This window comes from Suncus etruscus, chromosome 14, assembly GCF_024139225.1.
Source record: "Suncus etruscus isolate mSunEtr1 chromosome 14, mSunEtr1.pri.cur, whole genome shotgun sequence".
NCBI classification, from domain to species: domain Eukaryota; kingdom Metazoa; phylum Chordata; class Mammalia; order Eulipotyphla; family Soricidae; genus Suncus; species Suncus etruscus.
In genome coordinates this window covers 86,279,104-86,296,595 of record NC_064861.1, presented here as the reverse complement: position 1 = coordinate 86,296,595, position 17,492 = coordinate 86,279,104, and the positions used below count along the sequence as shown (strand labels likewise).

Sequence of the window (17,492 nt, the reverse complement as noted above, 5' to 3'; positions counted from 1 at the left end):
ACAAAATAAAAGAATGAAGCTGAGGCATGGGACAGTGACCTCGGGGCATGGGTGGGAGCAGGGAATGGTGTGTGTGTGTGTGTGTGTGTGGAGGGGGGTTCTGGGGTTCAGCCCTGGAAAGACAGGCATGATGGAACAAATGAGACGCAGGAGCAGCAGCGGGGGACAGCCACGGAAGATTTCAGAAGCCAGTCCAGGGCCCCACCTGGCCCTGCCCTAGGAAACACAGGCCTCTCCTCAGATAATATATATTAAAAATAAACCTCCGGTTCAGGGTATAAAAACAGAGCGAAGGCACTTGGGGAGGGGCAGGGAGGGGAGGGGAGCGACGGCCCCCAGGCAATACTGAGACGGCCGGACAACAGGGGTCCCATCGGTGCCCCCAGGAATGAAGCCCTGAGTCCCTGGTGTGGAAGGCAGGAGGCGAGGAGACCAGACCCCAAGCCCTGGGGGTTGCGGCAGGCAGCTGGGCCCCTGAACCTGGGGCTGGGGCTGGGGTGTGGCGGGCAGTGCTGTGGGCTGGGGGCCCTCACGTGCTCCTCTGTTCCTTCTGGTGGTCCTCCCATTCCTCTTGGTGGAAAGTCTGGTTGTCAGGAGAGAGATGGAGAAGTCGGTGAGCAAGAGAGACAGACAGAGACCGACAAATAGAGACAGACAGACAGATAGACAGACAGACAGACAGGCAGGCAGGCAGGCAGGCAGGCAGGCAGGCAGGCAGGCAGGAGAGGGATGGATGGAGATGAGGGTGAAGAGGGACTCCACCCCTCCACTCCAGGGCACCCCTTCCCCTGAGCCCCCACTCACCTGCCTAGAACAGGAACCTCAAACCTCAAGTACAGCCAGAAGGGGGGGCAGTGACGTCCCTGAGCTGAGATAGGACCAGTCGTAGGCGACAGAACTCCTCTTCCATCTCCTGGTTGGGGGGGCCATGACTGTGAGTGGGAGGTCCTCCAGGTTGGCCCTTCTTTCCAACCCCCCTGCCCGCCGCCATCACCTCCATTTGCTTGATGATCTCCTCCAGGGCCAGCAGGTCCTCCTGCATTTCTTGGGTGCGGGTGGGAGCCGGGGAGCCACCCCCTGGCACCCCATCCCCTTCTTGGGGAGGCCCCACCCCGGTATCCTCCTCTGCCATGAACCGCTTCAGCGACAGCACTGGGAGGGAGGGTGGCAGGACATGGAGGACAGTCAGAGGCGGGATTGGGAGGGAGAGGAGGGGCTGCGGCCGGTGGGCAGTAGGGGGTCCTGCAGAGAGGAGGCTGGGGCAGAGAGGATGGAGAGGGCAGGGAGATCCCATGGCTGTGGACTGGAGGAGGGGCTTGAGACTGGACCTGGGGTCCCACAGGCACCAGCAAGTGGGGCTACCTTTGAGTAGCGCCTTGGCGGAGAGCTGGCCCTCAGGGCCGGGTCTGCTGAAGGGCAGGAGGGCGCTGACGATTTTTTCCATCCGGCCTGTGTGGGGGACCAGGCTTGGATCCTGTCTACGTCCTGTGGAGCCCCCAACCCCATCAAGACCTCCCCTCCCCAGGGCTCCCCAAAATTACCGTCAGCAGGAGGTGCCTCTCGGCCTATGCTGCCTATGCTGCCGTTTTCAGCGGTGTTAAGCAGGGGCTCTCGGGTACTGGGGAGAAAATTCTAGGTGAACAGACAGCAGGGTGGGGCAGGAGCAAAGGCAGAAGCAGAGACAGGGCGGGGAAACTAGAAGGTCTGGAAGGAGGGGAGGGGCTGCTTCCTATCAGAAAGGCTGAGGGGAGCCAGAGCCATGGCACAGCGGGGAGGTAGAAGGCATATGCTTTGTACACGGCCAACTGGGGTTGGATCTCCAACGTTCCATGTGGCCCGAGACTGCCAGGAGTAATCCCTGAGCAAAGCTGCCAGGTGTGGCCCAAATAAAAGAAAAGCTGTGGGGTGCAGACAGGAGTGGGGATACCCATTGGGCTGCACACACACACACACACCCTTCTCACCTGCTTGGGCTGGGGCGGGGTTTGGGGCGGGAGGCAGGGGCGGGGACCTTCAGGGATCCGGCGGTCTCTGTGATGAGGGCGCACCAGCTGGGGAGACAGGCCAGACCCCCCAGGTAGTCAGTCAGAGGTCCCAGACCCTGTACCTGGCGCCCCCCCCCCCAACCCATCCTGGGCATATATCCTTCTGTCCTGCGGGGCACCAGGGCAGCCTCACTTCTTGCGCTCGGACACGGTCTGGGCCACCAGCTCGTAGATCTGCGCCTCCTGGTCCCAGGTGAAAATGACGTAGAAGGCTTTGCGATCTGCAGGGCAAGGACGGGCCAGGGGTTACCGTCACCCCAAGGTGTACCCTCTCTGGGTTCCCAACTTGCACTCCTTCTGCCCCCAGCCCCTCATCTAAGCTGAGTCCTGGACTGAGTCTTCTGGGAGCTCACAAATCCTGGGGCGCTGTACCACCTGCCCCTTCCACTTCCAATCAAGCTGCCCCATGTCCTTCCAGCACACCCAAGGGAGCGGGGTACCGCTCAGGGGCATTTCCCTTAGCGCTTAGCAAAACTCATGTTCTGGGTCTCAGTGCTGGGACCCCCGGCCCTCCCCCGCCTCCAAGCCTTCCTCTGGCCTCCCCACTTTCCCCTGCCCCCAGACCACCACCCTGCCCTGGGCACACATGCAGGGGGTCTCACCTGTGGCCACATCACGCGTCATGGCCGACGTGAGCCGCAGCACGGGCCGCAGCATGGTCTTGCCGTCGGGTGTGGCTGTCAGCGTACGGCTGTGCGACTTGAGTAGCAGCCGCTCGTCCTGACGCTGCAGCAGCAGCAGGAGGTCGTCAAGGAGCAGCACGTGAACCTCTGTGGGCAGGGCAGACACCAGCTCAGCACTACTCCTCACTGTGCCCCAACACTCACCCCGGCTCTCAGCACCCCGGGGCACTCACCCACAGCCTTGTCCTTGGTTACCCGCCACGTCAGCGGGCCCTCATGGATGAGCTTCTTCTTGGTGATGTCCAGGTTCTAGGCAAGAAGTGGGTGTTGGTGGCCCTGAGGGTGGGGTCGGCAAAAATGGGGTTCCCCAGGCAGTTGGGCAGGGGCAGGCAGCAGGTGGGTCACCTTGAACTCGCTCAACATGGGGTCGCTGCTCTGCCGCAGATGGGACAAGTCCAAGCGACGCTGATAGTCCTTGAGCCGCTGGTGCAAACAGGAAAGGGCCAGTTGTTAGGGGCTAGGCTCGGACCCTCCACCTTAGGGCTGGAGTGACCCCAACTGGAGTTGGCCGCCCACCCAGCGGACTCACTAGCAGATCCTCCATGTCACGCACGGCCTGGTTGACGTGGTGCAGGATTTCCCGGCAGCACTCGGCGGCCCGCTCCACCTTCTCCCGCTCCTTGGTCTCCTCTGTGGGCCCAAGGGACAACGGCCAGGATGAGGCCCATCCCTGGTGGCTGGTGGTCCCGGTGCACCTGCACTGGCCCTGCCCTGCCTACCTGTGTTTTGCCCGATACTCTGCAGCAGCAGTGGGTACTTGGTGAGCCGCTGCATCTCCGTGGGGATCATGTCCTTCAGCTGTAGGCGGCGACACCGTGGCCGGCTCTCCGCCTCCTGGGGGTGCAGGGGCGCTGTCCAGCTCAGGCTGCCCATGGGGAGGGGGTGACCTGCCCCTGGCTCCTCTCCCAGGACCAGGCAATGTTGGGGGGGGCAAAGGGGGGCTCACCTGCACGAAGGCACAGAACCGAGGTTCCTTGCGCTGTTTGGCTTTGAGCTGCTCTAAGGCAAATGACTGGCGGCTGCAGAAGCGGGAGGAAATTTTCTGGAACCAGGAACCCTCTGTCCCATCGAACTACAGCGAGAGGCAGACCCAGAGGGGCGTCTCAGGGGTGTCTCCAGGTGCAGTCGGCAGCCTAGATAGGGGGCAGGACAGGCCCCGGGGGCTTGGATGGGGTACAGGGCCCCCAGCTGGGAGAGCTGGGAGTGGGGGCAAGGGCTGGGCCAGGTGCCCTCACCCGGGCCAGGAGCACGTCTCCGATCTCCTCGATGATGTGGCCGCTGTCCTGCCTCCGCTTCACCAGGCGATCGAGGAATAGGGCTGAGGGCGGCGGGCAGAGGGGAAATGGGGGGCATATTGTACATGGAGAGCAGGACAGGATCTAATTAGGCCAGCTGGGTCTAATCCGTGGGGCCCACCCCTGGCTGTGCTGGTGGACGTGATCCTACAATGTGAGCTCCTGAGGCCTGGTTGAGCTCGGGGCGGTGGGCCACACTCACAGTGCACCTCAATGAGCTCATCCAGGCTGGGGAAGATGTTCTGCAGCTCCTCCAACGGGAAGAAACCCCCGTCGGCCATGGGCTGGTAGAAGAGATCATGTAGCACCCGGAGCATACGCACGTGGGCCGCCTCCGTCACCAGCAGCTCTGCGGGCCGGGAAGCAGGGGCCATGGTTGGAGAAGGGCACACACAGTGGGGCTGGGGGAGTGAGCAAGGAGAAGGGGGTCTACTGCCTTCCCTGAGGGCCCAGCAGCCAGCCAGGAGGAGGCATGGCACCGTCCTGGTCCCAGCATAGATACATGTCTGGGTAGAACCAGTAGGGGCGCCCTTCAGTCCCACGTCTGCATAAGGATTCCTCCCAGGCCCAGGTTAAGAGCCAAATTGGGGGGGCTCGGGGTAGAGGACCCACAAAGTGTGCACCCGAGCTCCAGGGGCCCCAGAAGTCCCCGAGACTAGTGACCTATTTTGGTGAGTTATGCCTAAGTTTCTGGGGAAACAAGTAGCCTTGTTGATAGGGCAGCCTCCAGCTCCATCTGCACCCCCATGTCAGATGCCCAATAAGAAGAATAGGCACATCTTTTTTGTTTTGTTTTGTTTTTTGTTTTTTGGGCCACACCCTGCAGTGCTTAGAGGTTACTCCTGGCTATCTGCTCAGAAATAGCTCATGGCAGGCACGGGGGACCATATGGGATGCCGGAATTTGAACCAACCACCTTAGGTCCTGGATCGGCTGCTTGCAAGGCAAACGCCGCTGTGCTATCTCTCTGGCCCCGAGGCACATCTTGGCACAAAGCTGTTCCCGTCACAATGCCAGTGCGCGCCAGCCACAGGGGCAGGGCGGACACAACAGCTTTCGCAGCTTCCCTTCATTCCAGAAAGTTCTATTGGGCAGTTCTTACATTCTGATCATATCCTCACAAGGGATCTGTAACTCCCTTAGGGACTCGCCTCCTGCCCTAAAAGTTCTGAATATAACCCTTTTCTCCAGCCTCTGAGAAGAGGCCTGTGAGTAAATTTCCAAACGTGCCAGCCAACTTTCTCTGCTGTGCCGGGGGTGGGGGGTGGGCCTGTGGCTCAGTGGCAGGGAGCCTGCCTTGCCCTTGGGTGAGGCCCTGGGTTCTGTCCCCATGGGCACCACGACAAACAAACAAGCTTTCCCTTTTGCCAAAGCAATCTGACTTCATTTGACTTCAAGGGAAAGACTCTAGACAGGGGGCTAGAGCAATAGGACAAAAGGATGGACACACTTGTATGCAGTTAACATGTATTCAATCTCTGACATCCTATATGGTCCCCCAAGTCCAGTAGCAGTGACCCCCAGATAAAGCGAAAAGTCCCGAGAACCACTAAGTATGCCCCCCAAAATACGTAAGAATCCAGATAAAGCCAGAGTGGTAACGCAACAGTAAGGCATTTGCCTTGCATGCAGTTGACCAAGGACTGACCCGATTTCAATTTCCAGCATCCCATATTATCCCCTGACCTGCCAGGAGCGATTTCTGAACACAGAGCTGGGAGTAACCCCTGAGTGCTGTAGGATGTGGCTCAAACCCCACCCAAATCAAAGAACCCAGACATGGGGTCAGAGAGATAACATGGAGGTAAGGCGTTTGCCTTGCATGCAGAAGGTGATGGTTCTAATCCCAGCATCCCTTGTGGTCCCCTGAGCCTGCCAGGAGTGATTTCTGAGCGCAGAGCCAGGAGTAATCCCTGAGTGCTGCCCCCCCCCCCCAAAAAAAAAAGAACCCAGACAAAAAAGGATTTCATCCTCTTGCCCAGAAGCAGGAACTTTTTTTTTTTTTTTAAAGAATCACAAGCAAGGCCAGTTTAGTTCCTCTTTTTTTGTTTTTTTTGTTTTTGGGTCACACCCGGCGGTGCTCAGGGGTTACTCATGGCTGTCTGCTCAGAAATAGCTCCTGGCAGGCACAGGGGACCATATGGGACGCTGGGATTCGAACCGATGACCTCTTGCATGAAAGGCAAACGCTTTACCTCCATGCTATCTCTCCAGCCCCGGAACGTTCTATTCTATAGACACACACCACCACCACCACCACCTGCGAAGGTCCCCTCCAAATCTTGCCTCCTACCCTTTGTGGCCATGAGGGGTGTGGGAGGCGCTTACCACTGATCACCTCCTGCCGCTTCACCTGGCTCTTGGGCAAGCTGTGCAGGGTGTCTGGGGGGACCAACTCCCGCCAGCCAGGGGGTTCCTCAGGCTCCGGTTCCTGCGTGGGCCGCCCCGGCTCCCCCTCGTCCCCAGGTTCAGGGCTGTGGGGCAGAGGTCAGGCTGGGGCTTGGGCACTTCTGGTGTGGGCAGCAGGTTCCCCATGCTGACCGACTACCACCTTCAGATACAGCAGCCCCCTGCCCCTCTTGTGGTTCTGCCGAAGACCCTGAGTGACCCGAGACTCCACAATAAACGCATCCCCACCCACCCCAGCTGCCTCCACAGCCGGGTCAAGAGGCACGTACGTGGCTCGTCGGGCAGGGCCGAGCGCGGCCGTGGCAGAGCTGGGGTCCATGTCCACGTCACTCCGGGAGCGGCCCCCACCCCGGCCCTTCGTCCCGAGGCTGCCCCGGGAAGGCCGGCGGCGATCAGTCACCCGCAAGCTCTCTGAACGCCCCAGACGCCCCGACAGTCTGCACCCCGAGGCCCACACCAGGCAGGCAGAGGCCAGGATGAGGGACAGACCAGGACAGGGAGAGACAGGGACAGAGACAGGACAGGAACAGAGGTGGGGTCAGAGACAGGACAGACAAACCAGGACAGGACAGAGGTGGGGACAGACCAGGACAGGACAGGGACATGCAACAGAAAAGAGAAGAGTCAGGGAGTGCGGTGGGAACTGAGGGTGCTGGGAGTGGGATGGTGGTGGTCAGGAGGGATGCTGATATCAGGGGAAGGGGACCCCAGGATGGACCAAGGGACAGACCCCTCCTTCCCTGGTTTGGAGACAGGGACAAGGACAGGGAAGTGGTGTGGAAAATTTCAATATTTAGTTCTTTGAAGAGAAGGGGGTGATAGAGGAGGGGTTTGGGGAAGGGCTCAACCTAGGGAAGGGATCTAGGCAAGGACAGGGGTGGCCCCCCTCCTCCCAGGGCCCAGACACCCACCTCTTCCACCTTCTGGGGAGAAAAGGGCACAGGGTCAGAGGTGGACCCAGAGGACACCCACTCACCTCCCCACACCCACCAAAGGGTCCCTCAAGCAGCAGCACGTGGACGGGCGGGGGGCAGAGCCTGCCCCCCAACTCTGAGGGGGACAGGGCCCCCGGGCATGGAGCACAGAAGGGTGGGGGGCTGAGGGATGGGGAGAGGGTCACCAGGAAGCAGAAGCCAGGCTGCGGGGAGGAGTGGGGGGCAAGGCTTCAAAGAGAAGTGGGAGAGGGAGGAGAAAGTGAGGGTCTGAGGGGGAAAGGGGGAGAAGGAGGCAGGAGAGGAAGGAGAAGAAACTGGAAGAGAAAAGGGAGGAAATAGAGAAAGGAAAAGGGGAAGAGGAAGGAAGGGAGAGAGAGGCGGAGAGGAAGCAGCTGGGACAGGCAGGTGCAGCAGAACCAAGCCACACCCCAGCCACCCTGCACCCTGTCCTCCCCAAGTGACCCCGCACCTCTCCGAGTCAGCACCCTCCTCTGTGTTCTCCAGAGGGATGGGGGGCTCCAGGCTGGCGGGGCCCTGTGGGGACGGCTCCCCCATCTCCGGAGGGGCGTCCACACCTGTGAGGGGCATAAAGGTGTAGAGACACAGTCAAGGTCTGGGTTCTGGGAGAAGGGGATGGGCTGGGGGAGAATGACTGCAGGCTGTAAGGGCAGGCCAGACAAGACCTCAGGGGGGCTCCCTCCTCCCTACCCACACGTGTGTGTGTGTGTGTGTGTGTGTGTGTGTGTGTGTGTGTGTGTGTGTGTGTGTGTGTGTGTGTGTGTGTGTATGAGCACTGTGCTCAGAATCAGGGAAACGGGGTTGGAGAGAAATGCAGAGTCCAACTCACTGGGATCCTCACTAGGCTTAAGGTCAGGGCTGAGAAGGGAGGCCAGAAAAGGGTAAACTGAGGACAGGAATAGTTGTGAACACTAGTGACCAGATGCAAGAAGGGCAGCTATTGGAAGCGGGCATGATCCCAGGATAAATAAACCTGGGGCCTGACAGAATCACAACAGGGCCCTCTCACCTGCTTCCCGGTCTGGGCTGTCTCCAGGCGGAGGGAGCACAGAGAATCCAGGGTTTTCCTGGACAGAGGCCCCAATATTCCGGTCCCGGGAAGGTATCCCCAGGCCCCCCTTCCTTTCGGCCAGGCCAGACCTTTCAGCTGCAGAGGGATGGGGGAGGGAGGGAAGGATGGAGGGAGGAGGAAGGAAAGAAGAGGAAACTGAGTCCTCAGCTTTAATGCAAAAGGGCCCCCGATCTTGCAGTCTGTCCTTCTGTCCCTTTTGTCCCGGGAGGCATGTGCCCCTCCTTGCACCAGAGGTTCCTCCTCTCTTAGACCCAGGGATCCATCCCCAAGCCTTCTTCCTCATTCCAGGGGGGCCAACCCCAACCCCATCAGGTCCCCTCCCTGTTCCAGTGCTGTGATGCTGTGACTTCGGCCATACCATCGGTATCAGTTTTGAGATGTCGGAAATCTGGGGCTGAAACAAAATGGGATCATGAGGCTGTAAGGAAAGGTGTTGGGAAAAGTAGGGAGCCAGCAGGGCTGAGGGTGGGTGTCTCACCTGGGGGCTCCCCCCGGCTCCAGCGGGCTGCATCCAGAAAGCTGCTCAGCCCCTTCTTGGGTTTGGTCGGCTCATCTGAGCGCCGGTTCCCCATAACCTGCAGGAGGGGCAGGACAGGAGGCCAGGCTTTCTTCAGGTGCCAACACAGGAGACTCAAACCCCAAAGGGTGTAGAGTGACACCCAGTGGAGTCTTTCATGAGGATTCGGGCCTGGTTTGGGTATTTAGAGAAGCACCTTTTTATTTTTTGGGGGGCCCACACCAAGCTCAGGGCTTACTCCTGACTCTATACTCAAGAATCATTCTTGGGGGGGTCGGAGATACCATGGAGGTAAGGCATTTGCCTTGCATCCAGAAGGACAATGGTTCAAATCCCGGCATCCCATATGGTCCCTCGTGCCTGCCGGGGGCAATTTCTGAGCATAGAGCCAGGAGTAACCCCTGAGCACTGCCAGGTGTGACCCCCCCCCAAAAAAAAAAAGAAAAAAAAAGAATCATTCTAGGAGGACTTGGGGAACATATGGAATACTGAGGATCAAACATCAGCAGTAGGCAAGGCAAGCACGAGCCCCACTGTGCTATCGATCCAGCCCCTGGGAAGAACTTGTTTTGGGGAAGTGGCTACATCTGGTGGTGCTCAGGGGTTACTCCTGGCTCTGTGCTCAGAAATAACTCCTATAGGCCCAGGGGACCATATGGGATGTTGGAGATCGAACCCGGGTTGGGTACATGCAAAGCAAATGCCACCCCCTCTGTGTTACCACTTTGGCTCCTGGGAAGCACCTTTTTCCGGAAGAAATTTCTCCCCGACTTCTTGTCCCCGCTCTTGGTCCGCACCCCGAGGTGGCGCATGTAGAGGCTGATGCCATTGACCACAGCGGCACTGGGGGGCCCACAAGGTATTGGCGAGGGCTCCAATGCACCAAACAGACTCCCCTCTCCCAACCCACAACCACTCCCCACTGAGTAAGGGGGACAGAAGGTAGAGGGTAGGGTGGGGAAAAGGGTAGCCTGGGAGGTCTCCACGCCCTGGCCCCCCACACCAAGTGCCTGTCCCATCCTCGCTCCGCCATCACCTCTTCTCCTCGTCCGCAGAGATGGTGTGCCTGCAAGGGGACAGACAGAAGTGGGTGGCCCAGATGCTGAGCCCTGAAAGGCCCACCTACTCAGCACCTGTGTCCTAGCTGCTAGCACTGGGGTAGAGAAGTGAAGTAGGACAACTGTCAAAGGGCCAGGGAAGATTGCTCATGCGCAGGCAACTGCAGAAGGAAGGGGGGCCGGAGTGACAGCATAGCCTGTAGGGCATTTGCCTTGCACATAGCCAATCTGGGTTTGATCCCTGGCAACCCATATAGTCCCCCAAACCTGCCAGGAATGATTTCTGAGCGTAGAGCCAGGAGGAACTCGAGTGCCACTGGGTGTGGCCCCCCCAATAAAAAATAAAAAATAAAAGGAGGCGAGACCTAGATGTGAGGGAGAGGGGATGGAGGAGTCACAGAACCAGGAGAACCAAGGACCTGAGAAGCTGCTGTGGGGCAAACTCCCCTGTACCCACTCACTGCATCTCCTCCAGGTGAGACAGCAGCCGCTCGGCCACATGCCGCTCCCGGGCCTCGAAGGTGGCACGGTCACGCCCCACCCAGGCCTCCAGCTGGCTCAGGTCCTGCTCCCAGGGCGTCATGCCCATGAGCCGCTTGGAGCGGAAATCTTCCAGCTGCCGAGTCACGGCCGCCTGCAGGCTCTGCACCACCTCCTGTACGAACTGCCTCTGGTGGTCCTCAGAAAGGAGGTCCGGCCGCGTGCGGTCTGTGTGTGGGGACACACACTGGGTTTGGAAGCCAATTTCCCGGGGGGCCTCCCTCCCCAGCCATCCCTGATGTCCAGTGGCTCCAAGGAGGGAGGCCTGGGTCATACCCCAGCCTGCACCCCCTTCTCCTCTCCTTACCAAGCTCAAAGGAAACAGAGGGCGGGACAGGCACACGCAGGATCTGCTCAGAAGAGAGAGGGGGTGGGTGAAGGGAGGAGAGTAGGCTGGGGGGCCAGCTGGAGCAGGGCCCCCACCCACCCTCCACCTCTCCAGGGGTGCTCACCGCCGTCTTCTCCAGGAAGCTGTGGTAGAAGTCGAGGAAGGCCTTCCTGGCCTCCTTAGGGCCCAGCGAGACCAGCATGTCCGCGTGCAGAGAGCATAGCTGGGAGGGACACAAAGAGGGACCTGCCTTCCTTGCCACCATCTCAGTTCTCCCAGTCCCAGCTACCACCTCCTCCCTGATCGTCACTATCCCCACACCCAGGCTCCCCCCCCCTTCCCTCACAGTCTCCTTGGGGTTATACCACAGTCAGTTTCTGTTGGTTTTCTAGATCTGTGGTTCCAGCACCCTCTTCCCACCAGCAGCAGCCACCACCCTTGCAGCTGCCTCTGCAGCTGTGCAAGAGCACACAGTCACCTGCTGAATGGGCCTGGGGTCGGCCCATTTTTCAGACAAGAAAACTGAGTGCAAGATGCTTGCATAGTATAGGAGGGCAGGACTCCTGTCCACTCTGTTCCGCTGCTCAAAAATCCCAAAAGCAACTCGAGGTTGCTGAGTGGGGTTGCGGGGAGGGCAAATTCTGACTCTTCAGGGTCCCAGCCCCTGGTTTCCAGCACAGTGGGAACATTTAGGCGAAGAGTCCTTTATTTAGCAGAACCCGGCACTGTCAGATACCAGCCCTGCGCTAGGGGACACAGGCATGCAGTGGAGGCTCAAACTGCTAGGATATTGGGAATGCCAATCAGGGGAGGGATAGGGTGAGGGTTTCCAAGAACTTGCTCCAGAGCAGCTGCCTCACCAAAGCAAAATTTCACAAGATGGGCTGGAGCAATAGTGGATTGGGGAGGGTGCCTACCTTATGAGCAGCCGACCTGGGTTTGATCCCCAGCATCCCATATGGTCCCCTGAGCCTGCCAGGAGTGATTCCTGAGCATAGAGCTAGAAGTAACCCTTGAGCGCCAGCCAGGAGTGATTCCTGAGTGCAGAGCTAGGAGTAACCCTTGAGTGCCAGCCAGGTGTGGTCCAAAACAAACAAAAAAAAGAAACAAAAACCACCTTCGGGGCTGGAGAGATTGCATAGTGGTGGGGCATTTGCCTTGCATGAGTCTGACCTGGGAGGGACCCGGTTCGATTCTGTGTCCCATATGGTCCCTCAGCCTGCCAGGGACGATTTCTGAGTGCAGAGCCAGGAGTGACCCCCTGAGCATCCCTAGGTGTGGCCCAAAAATCAATCAATCAATCAATCAATAAAGTTTAAGGAAAAAAATAAAACAGGGGCCTGAGAGATAGCATGGAGGTAGGCGTTTGTTTGCCTTTGCCTTTCATGCAGAAGGTCAGTGGTTCAAATCCCGGCATCTCATATGGTCCCCTGAGCCTGCCAGGAGTGATTTCTGAGCATAGAGCCAGGAGTAACCCCTGAGCGCTGCTGGGTGTGACCCAAAACCAACCAACCAAACAAACAAACAAAAAAAAAAACACCTTGACCTGAAGCCAAGAGAAGCTCCCCAAGTATCTCTCAGCAGCGCCCTCAGCTGGTGAGGTTTGAGTGACACATGAAGACCCTCTCCAAATCAAATGCCCTGGGTGACTCCCACCGAGCCCACTCTCCAGATCTTGCTTTCCACGAACCTGAGTTCTAGATTTTTCCAGGAGTGGGGAGGAGGGCTCTTGCCCATGAAAGCCCCATTTCTAAGAGGAAAGTAATTTCCTGCTTTCCTTGAGTCTCTGGAGCTTTGGGGGAGAGGGGGTTCTTCCCCGATACATGCACTGGCTCCTGGCTACCTGGAGGCTGCTGCTGCTCCCAATACCACCACGTACACTGCACAGGGTCCTTTGGGATGGACCCTGTGCCTTGGGTGGCCTCTCTCCCCTCTGTACGTCCTGCCTAACAGGAAGGGTTCCGGATGATCTCACTGCCTGGAGGGCTGTGTGCTTCTAGACAGGGTCTGCGGTCTCCCTAGACCTGGGGGACAGAAGGCAGCCAGCCCAGAGCACTGAGACTATGTAAGAGTGAAGGGGGTGTGTCTTCTATTTGGACCTGGTGGCAAAGGCTGCTTATAAGGGGTGCTGCAGCCACAGGCACAGGGGAAGTGGCGTTTAGAGTGGGCAGTCCTGTCCTTGTACCTATTTTCCACTAGGGCTTGAGACTCACAGAGGCAGCTGCACTCTAGTCAAGATCACGTGGTGGACTCTGGCTCCTGCTGTTTCTAGATCTCTAGGCCTTCTAGATCTGTGTTTCTGGACTCTGGGGAGGGGTCCTCACATACAGATGATGGTAGCCTTCCCCCAAGTACTAGCTGGCCCCGCCCTGTAGCTTAAGCACACACCCAGTTTTAACACCCAGAGTACACTCCCTGCTTTCCCTAATCCCCTTATGCTGTCTTCAGAAGCACACACCCTGTTTTAACCCCTCTCACTTCCTACCTGATTGGCTGACACAGTCCACACCCTTCTCTCCCCTAATATAAATAGCAATTTCCCACCTACAATAAAACTTTCCCCGGAAGTGGCTGGGATGCTTCTTTGTGAGGGCTCTACTCGCCCTCAGATACTCTGGCCCCTCACCAGGGGCCAGAGAGATAGCACAGCCACAGGGTGTTTGCCTTGCATGTGGTGATGAGGTGGACCTGGGATGGACCAGGTTGGTCCCCAGCACCCCATATGGTCCCCCAAACATGCCAGGAGTGATTTCTGAGCACAGAGCCTGGAGTAACCCCCCTGAGTGCCACTGGGTGTGGCCCCAAAACAAAACCAAAGGAAAAGATCTGACCTCACCATCGACTTCTACATCTTGGGATCTGACCTCACCAGCATCATCATTTACAGGGCCGCACCCACCAGTATAGTATACCAGTCTCTCTCTCTCTCTCTCTCTCTCTCTCTCTCTCTCTCTCTCTCTCTCTCTCTCTCTCTCTCTCTCTCTCCTCTCTCTCCCCTCTCTCTCTCTCTCCTCTCTCTCTCTCCTCTCTCTCCCCTCTCTCTCTCTCTCTCCCCTCTCTCTCTCTCCTCTCTCTCTCTCTCTCTCTCTCTCTCTCTCTCTCTCTCTCTCTCGCTCTCCTCACACCCTCACCAGGGGTCCTGGCTCAAACTGCAGGGCCACATGGTGCAGGAGGGCCATGAGGTGGGCCGGCCTCCGCTTGACATCCTCGAGGCTCTGGAACTGGCTGTTCTGCTCATCTGAGTTCTGAGGGTGGGAAACGGGAAATAAGAAGTAAAGGGGGGGGGGGTGTATAAATAAGATGGCAAGGTGGGAGGAGTCTGGGGTTCAGGGACCAACACTTCAGGGTCACCAACACCAGAGCACTGAGGTGTAGGTGAAAAAAAGCTGGCCCAGCACTGCAGAGTGCAGCCCCTAAAACATAAACTGTAGGGAGGAAGAGCCCAGAAGGGTCAGAGTCAGAGTTGGGGGTCAGGCATTGGGGATGGTTTTTGTCACAATGTGGGGGAGTGAGGACCACAAGGCAGATCTGGGCGTCAGTAGGGGTGGGGGGAAACGACACTGGCTTGGTGGAGATGAGGGCAGATATACCAGGGAGTGTTGGGGAGGGCATAGGCAGGGAAACAGCACCCAAGGGTGGAGCTTAACAGAGGAGGTGCCTGGGCCCGATCCTCCCATCATCTCCCCCTCACCGTCTCCAGCTCATTCTCAAAATCCTCATCCTCGGCCCCGATGATGCTGATGGGCATCGAGCCAGGCCGGGGTGCCCCGGGGACCTGTGGGGGGAAGAGGGGAAGCTTCAGTTCACAGTGTTCCCCCTCTTGCAGCCCCTTCAGCCCCCTCAACCCCCAGCTCTGGCCACTTACCACCCCTCGGGTGCAGTCTTCGGCCTCCATGGGCGCTGCAGGGCTGGGGGAGAGGAGGGTGGTGGTTAGGGGAAGCGCAGGCCTGGGCGGTTACTCACAGATTCCTGGCCCAGGTGCGAAGGTGAGTAAACAGGCCCCCCCAACCCCCCTCCGTTCGGGGCCTCCAGCTCAATGGGGCCTCTGTGTGCCACAAAGAGCCCTTCAGAGGCCAGCAGGGCGGGGACCGAAGGACAGGAAGGGGGGGCCCCAGAAGTCTGGATCCACCACAGCCTGCAGTTTCGGGGCCCTGACAGAGGAGGGAGCTGCTGGCCTGAACTAGGTCCGAGGGAGAAGGGAGGAGCCCAGGGTCTGAACCTCTGGGTCAGAGGGAGGAGTTGGAGGTCTGGACCTTGGGTCAGAGAAGAGTCCAGGTTCTGAAGCTCTGGGTCAGAAGGAAGAAGAACTGAGTTCTATACTCCAGGGTCTGAGGGAGGAGGTGAGGGGTTGTGGGCCCTGAACTCTTGGGTCTGAGTGAGGAGGACAGGGTCCTGGGGACAGACAGGGCTGAGTGGGCTAGAGAGAAGATAAAGGGGCTGGGTGGGGAGAGTCTCCTCTGATCTCTGAAGGGGGGCAGGATATTGCCTCCGAACCCACCAGCCCCACTTCCGGGGACAGGAAGTCACAATGGCAAGTCCCCAACCCCCATCTAAGAAAACAAACCCCGGAACCCTCCTCCTTAAGAGTCCCCTTCACCCCAAGTTTATGCCCCTGAGAACCTGTTGTTTCTGAGGCACTGATCCACAGACACTGGTCCCCAGGGCATGTCCCTCACTCTGGCCCTCTGAACAGGGCTCTCTGCTCACAATACCTCTTCTTCTGTCTCCTCCTTTTCCTCCACCTGTCCTTCTTGTCCCTCCATGACCTTCAGCCACACCCCTGCCTCACCCTGTCCCCCCCTCCAGTCCCCAGCTCTGTCCTTAGAGTCCACAGCAGCAGCCCTGGTCCCCACACACACTCTCTCTTCCTTCCGCCTCTCCTCTCTTGTCCCCTGGGGAGTCTGCAACTTCTCCCTGTCTCTTCCTCCCTCAGTCTGACTAATGCCACAGCAGCTGTGACCAGTGTCAGGTGGGAAGGCCCTGTAGAAACAGGGATGGGGTAGGCCACAGCAGAGGGGGAGGGCTCCCCATAGTTCCAAGCTATTTGCAGGCCAAGTGACCCTTCCATCACCTGGCCTCTTCCCTCAGGATTCTCCAGAGCACTAGCTTCCCAGGGTGTCCAGCTGCCAACCTTCTGGTTCCCCTGAGCAGGCATCACTTTATTATTATTAAAGGATTTGGGCCTTTAATAATTGTTGTGCTCAGGGATCACTCCAGCAATGCTAGGGATCAAACTCCACAGCGTCTTACCCCTGTGCTCTCTCTGGCCTCAGGCATCACTTTCATTCTCCTCCACCAACACTATCTGTCATCTATCTGTCCAGCTTCTGAGTCAGGGCTTTTAAGATTTTTTTTTCTTTTGGTTTTTGGGCCACACCCGGCAGTGCTCATGAGTTACTCCTGGCTGTCTGCTCAGAAATAGCTCCTGGTAGGCACGGGGGACCATATGGGACACCTGGATTCGAACCAACCACCTTTGGTCCTGGATCGGCTGCTTGCAAGGCAAACGCCGCTGTGCTATCTCTCCGGGCCCCAGATTTTTTTTTTTGGAGGGGGCCACACCCAGCCGCGCTCAGGGGTTACTCCTGGCTCTGTTCTTAGAAATCACTCCTGGAAGGCTCAGGGTACTATATGGTTACGTGCAAGGTAAACATCCTTCCCACTGTGCTATCGCTCCAGTCCCAGGGGCATTTAAGATTTGAGGACTACCCCTAGGCAGCAAGGGAATAATGATTTATTAGGAGAGCTAAGCTTACAGCAGCTTGAGACCCTGGAATGTCCCAATTCCCTGGGCCACAGCCCCACAGTAGTGCTTTGCCCCTTGGAGACAAGAACCCTCCTCCTCCTCCTCCTCCAGGCAGCCCACTGCAACTTTGAGGCTGGAAAATATGGCCACAGCTGTAGAGTGTCTGCACTCCTCCAAAGAGACAGAGAAATCCCCAAAAGGCAAAAGGAAAGAGCATGCAAGCCGAACACAGAGCTGGCCACTAGGCAGGCCCCAACATATCACCTAACACCCCCCTCCCGGACTTCTCTTTTCATCATCATCTTCAGAAAGCATAGCCAGGAGGCCAGAGCAATCATACAGCTGGACAGAGTGTTTACTGGCACAGGATCCATCCCCGCATCCCATATCCTTAAGCCCCGCCAGGAGTGATTCCTGAGCACAGAACCAAGGTTGAGCCCTGAGTACCATTGGGTGTGACCCCCAAAACAAAACAAACCACAAAAGAAGGCAGAGAGAGCACTAAGCAGGCACTCAGGGCCACTAACCCTGTGCCTAACGCATTCCTGGGGATTGAATCTCAACCCACTCAATCCTCCCAGTGACCCACGAGGGCGGCATTTTCTGACCCTCCCTCCCTATGGAGCAGGAACTTGAGACACTCAAGGATTAGGTATGTCAGACTCCTTGATTGTGGGCCTTAGAACACTCAAATTGGTGGCTAAGTTCTGACACGTCAGGTCTCCTCTAGATTCGGGGAAAAGTGGGGAGGGAGGCTGGGGGGTTTTGAGGCCTGGGCAGGAGGGGAAGCTGGCTTAGCTGCTCCACTGAACCCAGGGGCTCCCAGAAACTGAGGGGTGAGGTCTG

At 58.1% G+C, this 17,492-nt stretch overlaps 2 protein-coding genes across 2 annotated transcripts in view; both read right to left on the bottom strand.

Moving 5' to 3' along the window:
• The window catches only part of CIC (capicua transcriptional repressor), a 356,202-nt gene extending 355,219 nt beyond the window's left edge, over positions 1-983 (bottom strand). Inside the window, exon 1 of the mRNA XM_049787135.1 lies at positions 978-983. The gene's annotated coding sequence lies outside the window, so the exon portion shown is untranslated. The remainder of the gene's footprint in view (positions 1-977) is intronic.
• ARHGEF1 (Rho guanine nucleotide exchange factor 1) lies at positions 235-15,570 on the bottom strand. The gene is made up of 29 exons (XM_049787228.1): positions 14,766-15,570; positions 14,592-14,675; positions 14,032-14,145; positions 11,025-11,123; positions 10,880-10,922; positions 10,494-10,740; positions 10,011-10,040; positions 9,718-9,817; positions 8,936-9,032; positions 8,816-8,851; positions 8,395-8,532; positions 7,837-7,942; positions 6,702-6,869; positions 6,352-6,497; positions 4,226-4,372; positions 3,964-4,046; positions 3,675-3,800; positions 3,448-3,562; positions 3,261-3,358; positions 3,074-3,154; positions 2,902-2,977; positions 2,648-2,815; positions 2,179-2,266; positions 1,965-2,051; positions 1,542-1,618; positions 1,363-1,449; positions 995-1,152; positions 818-913; positions 235-589 (listed from the first exon to the last, which is right to left on the bottom strand). The coding sequence occupies exons 1-28, from the start codon at positions 14,793-14,795 to the stop codon at positions 830-832; spliced, it is 2,913 nt and encodes a 970-aa protein (XP_049643185.1). The 5' UTR covers positions 14,796-15,570; the 3' UTR covers positions 235-589; positions 818-829.
• Positions 15,571-17,492: the final 1,922 nt, after the last annotated feature.

What these genes read in the sequence shown, in the direction of transcription:
- ARHGEF1 (XM_049787228.1), bottom strand. Translation starts at nt 14,795, where the DNA reads ATGGAGGCCGAAGACTGCACCCGAGGGGTG. An exon ending in AGAGGCACCTCCTGCTGACG is followed by an intron (nt 1,450 to 1,541) that starts GTAATTTTGGGG and finishes TCCCCCACACAG; the next exon opens with GCCGGATGGAAAAAATCGTC. An exon ending in CGCCAAGGCGCTACTCAAAG is followed by an intron (nt 1,153 to 1,362) that starts GTAGCCCCACTT and finishes CCTCCCTCCCAG; the next exon opens with TGCTGTCGCTGAAGCGGTTC.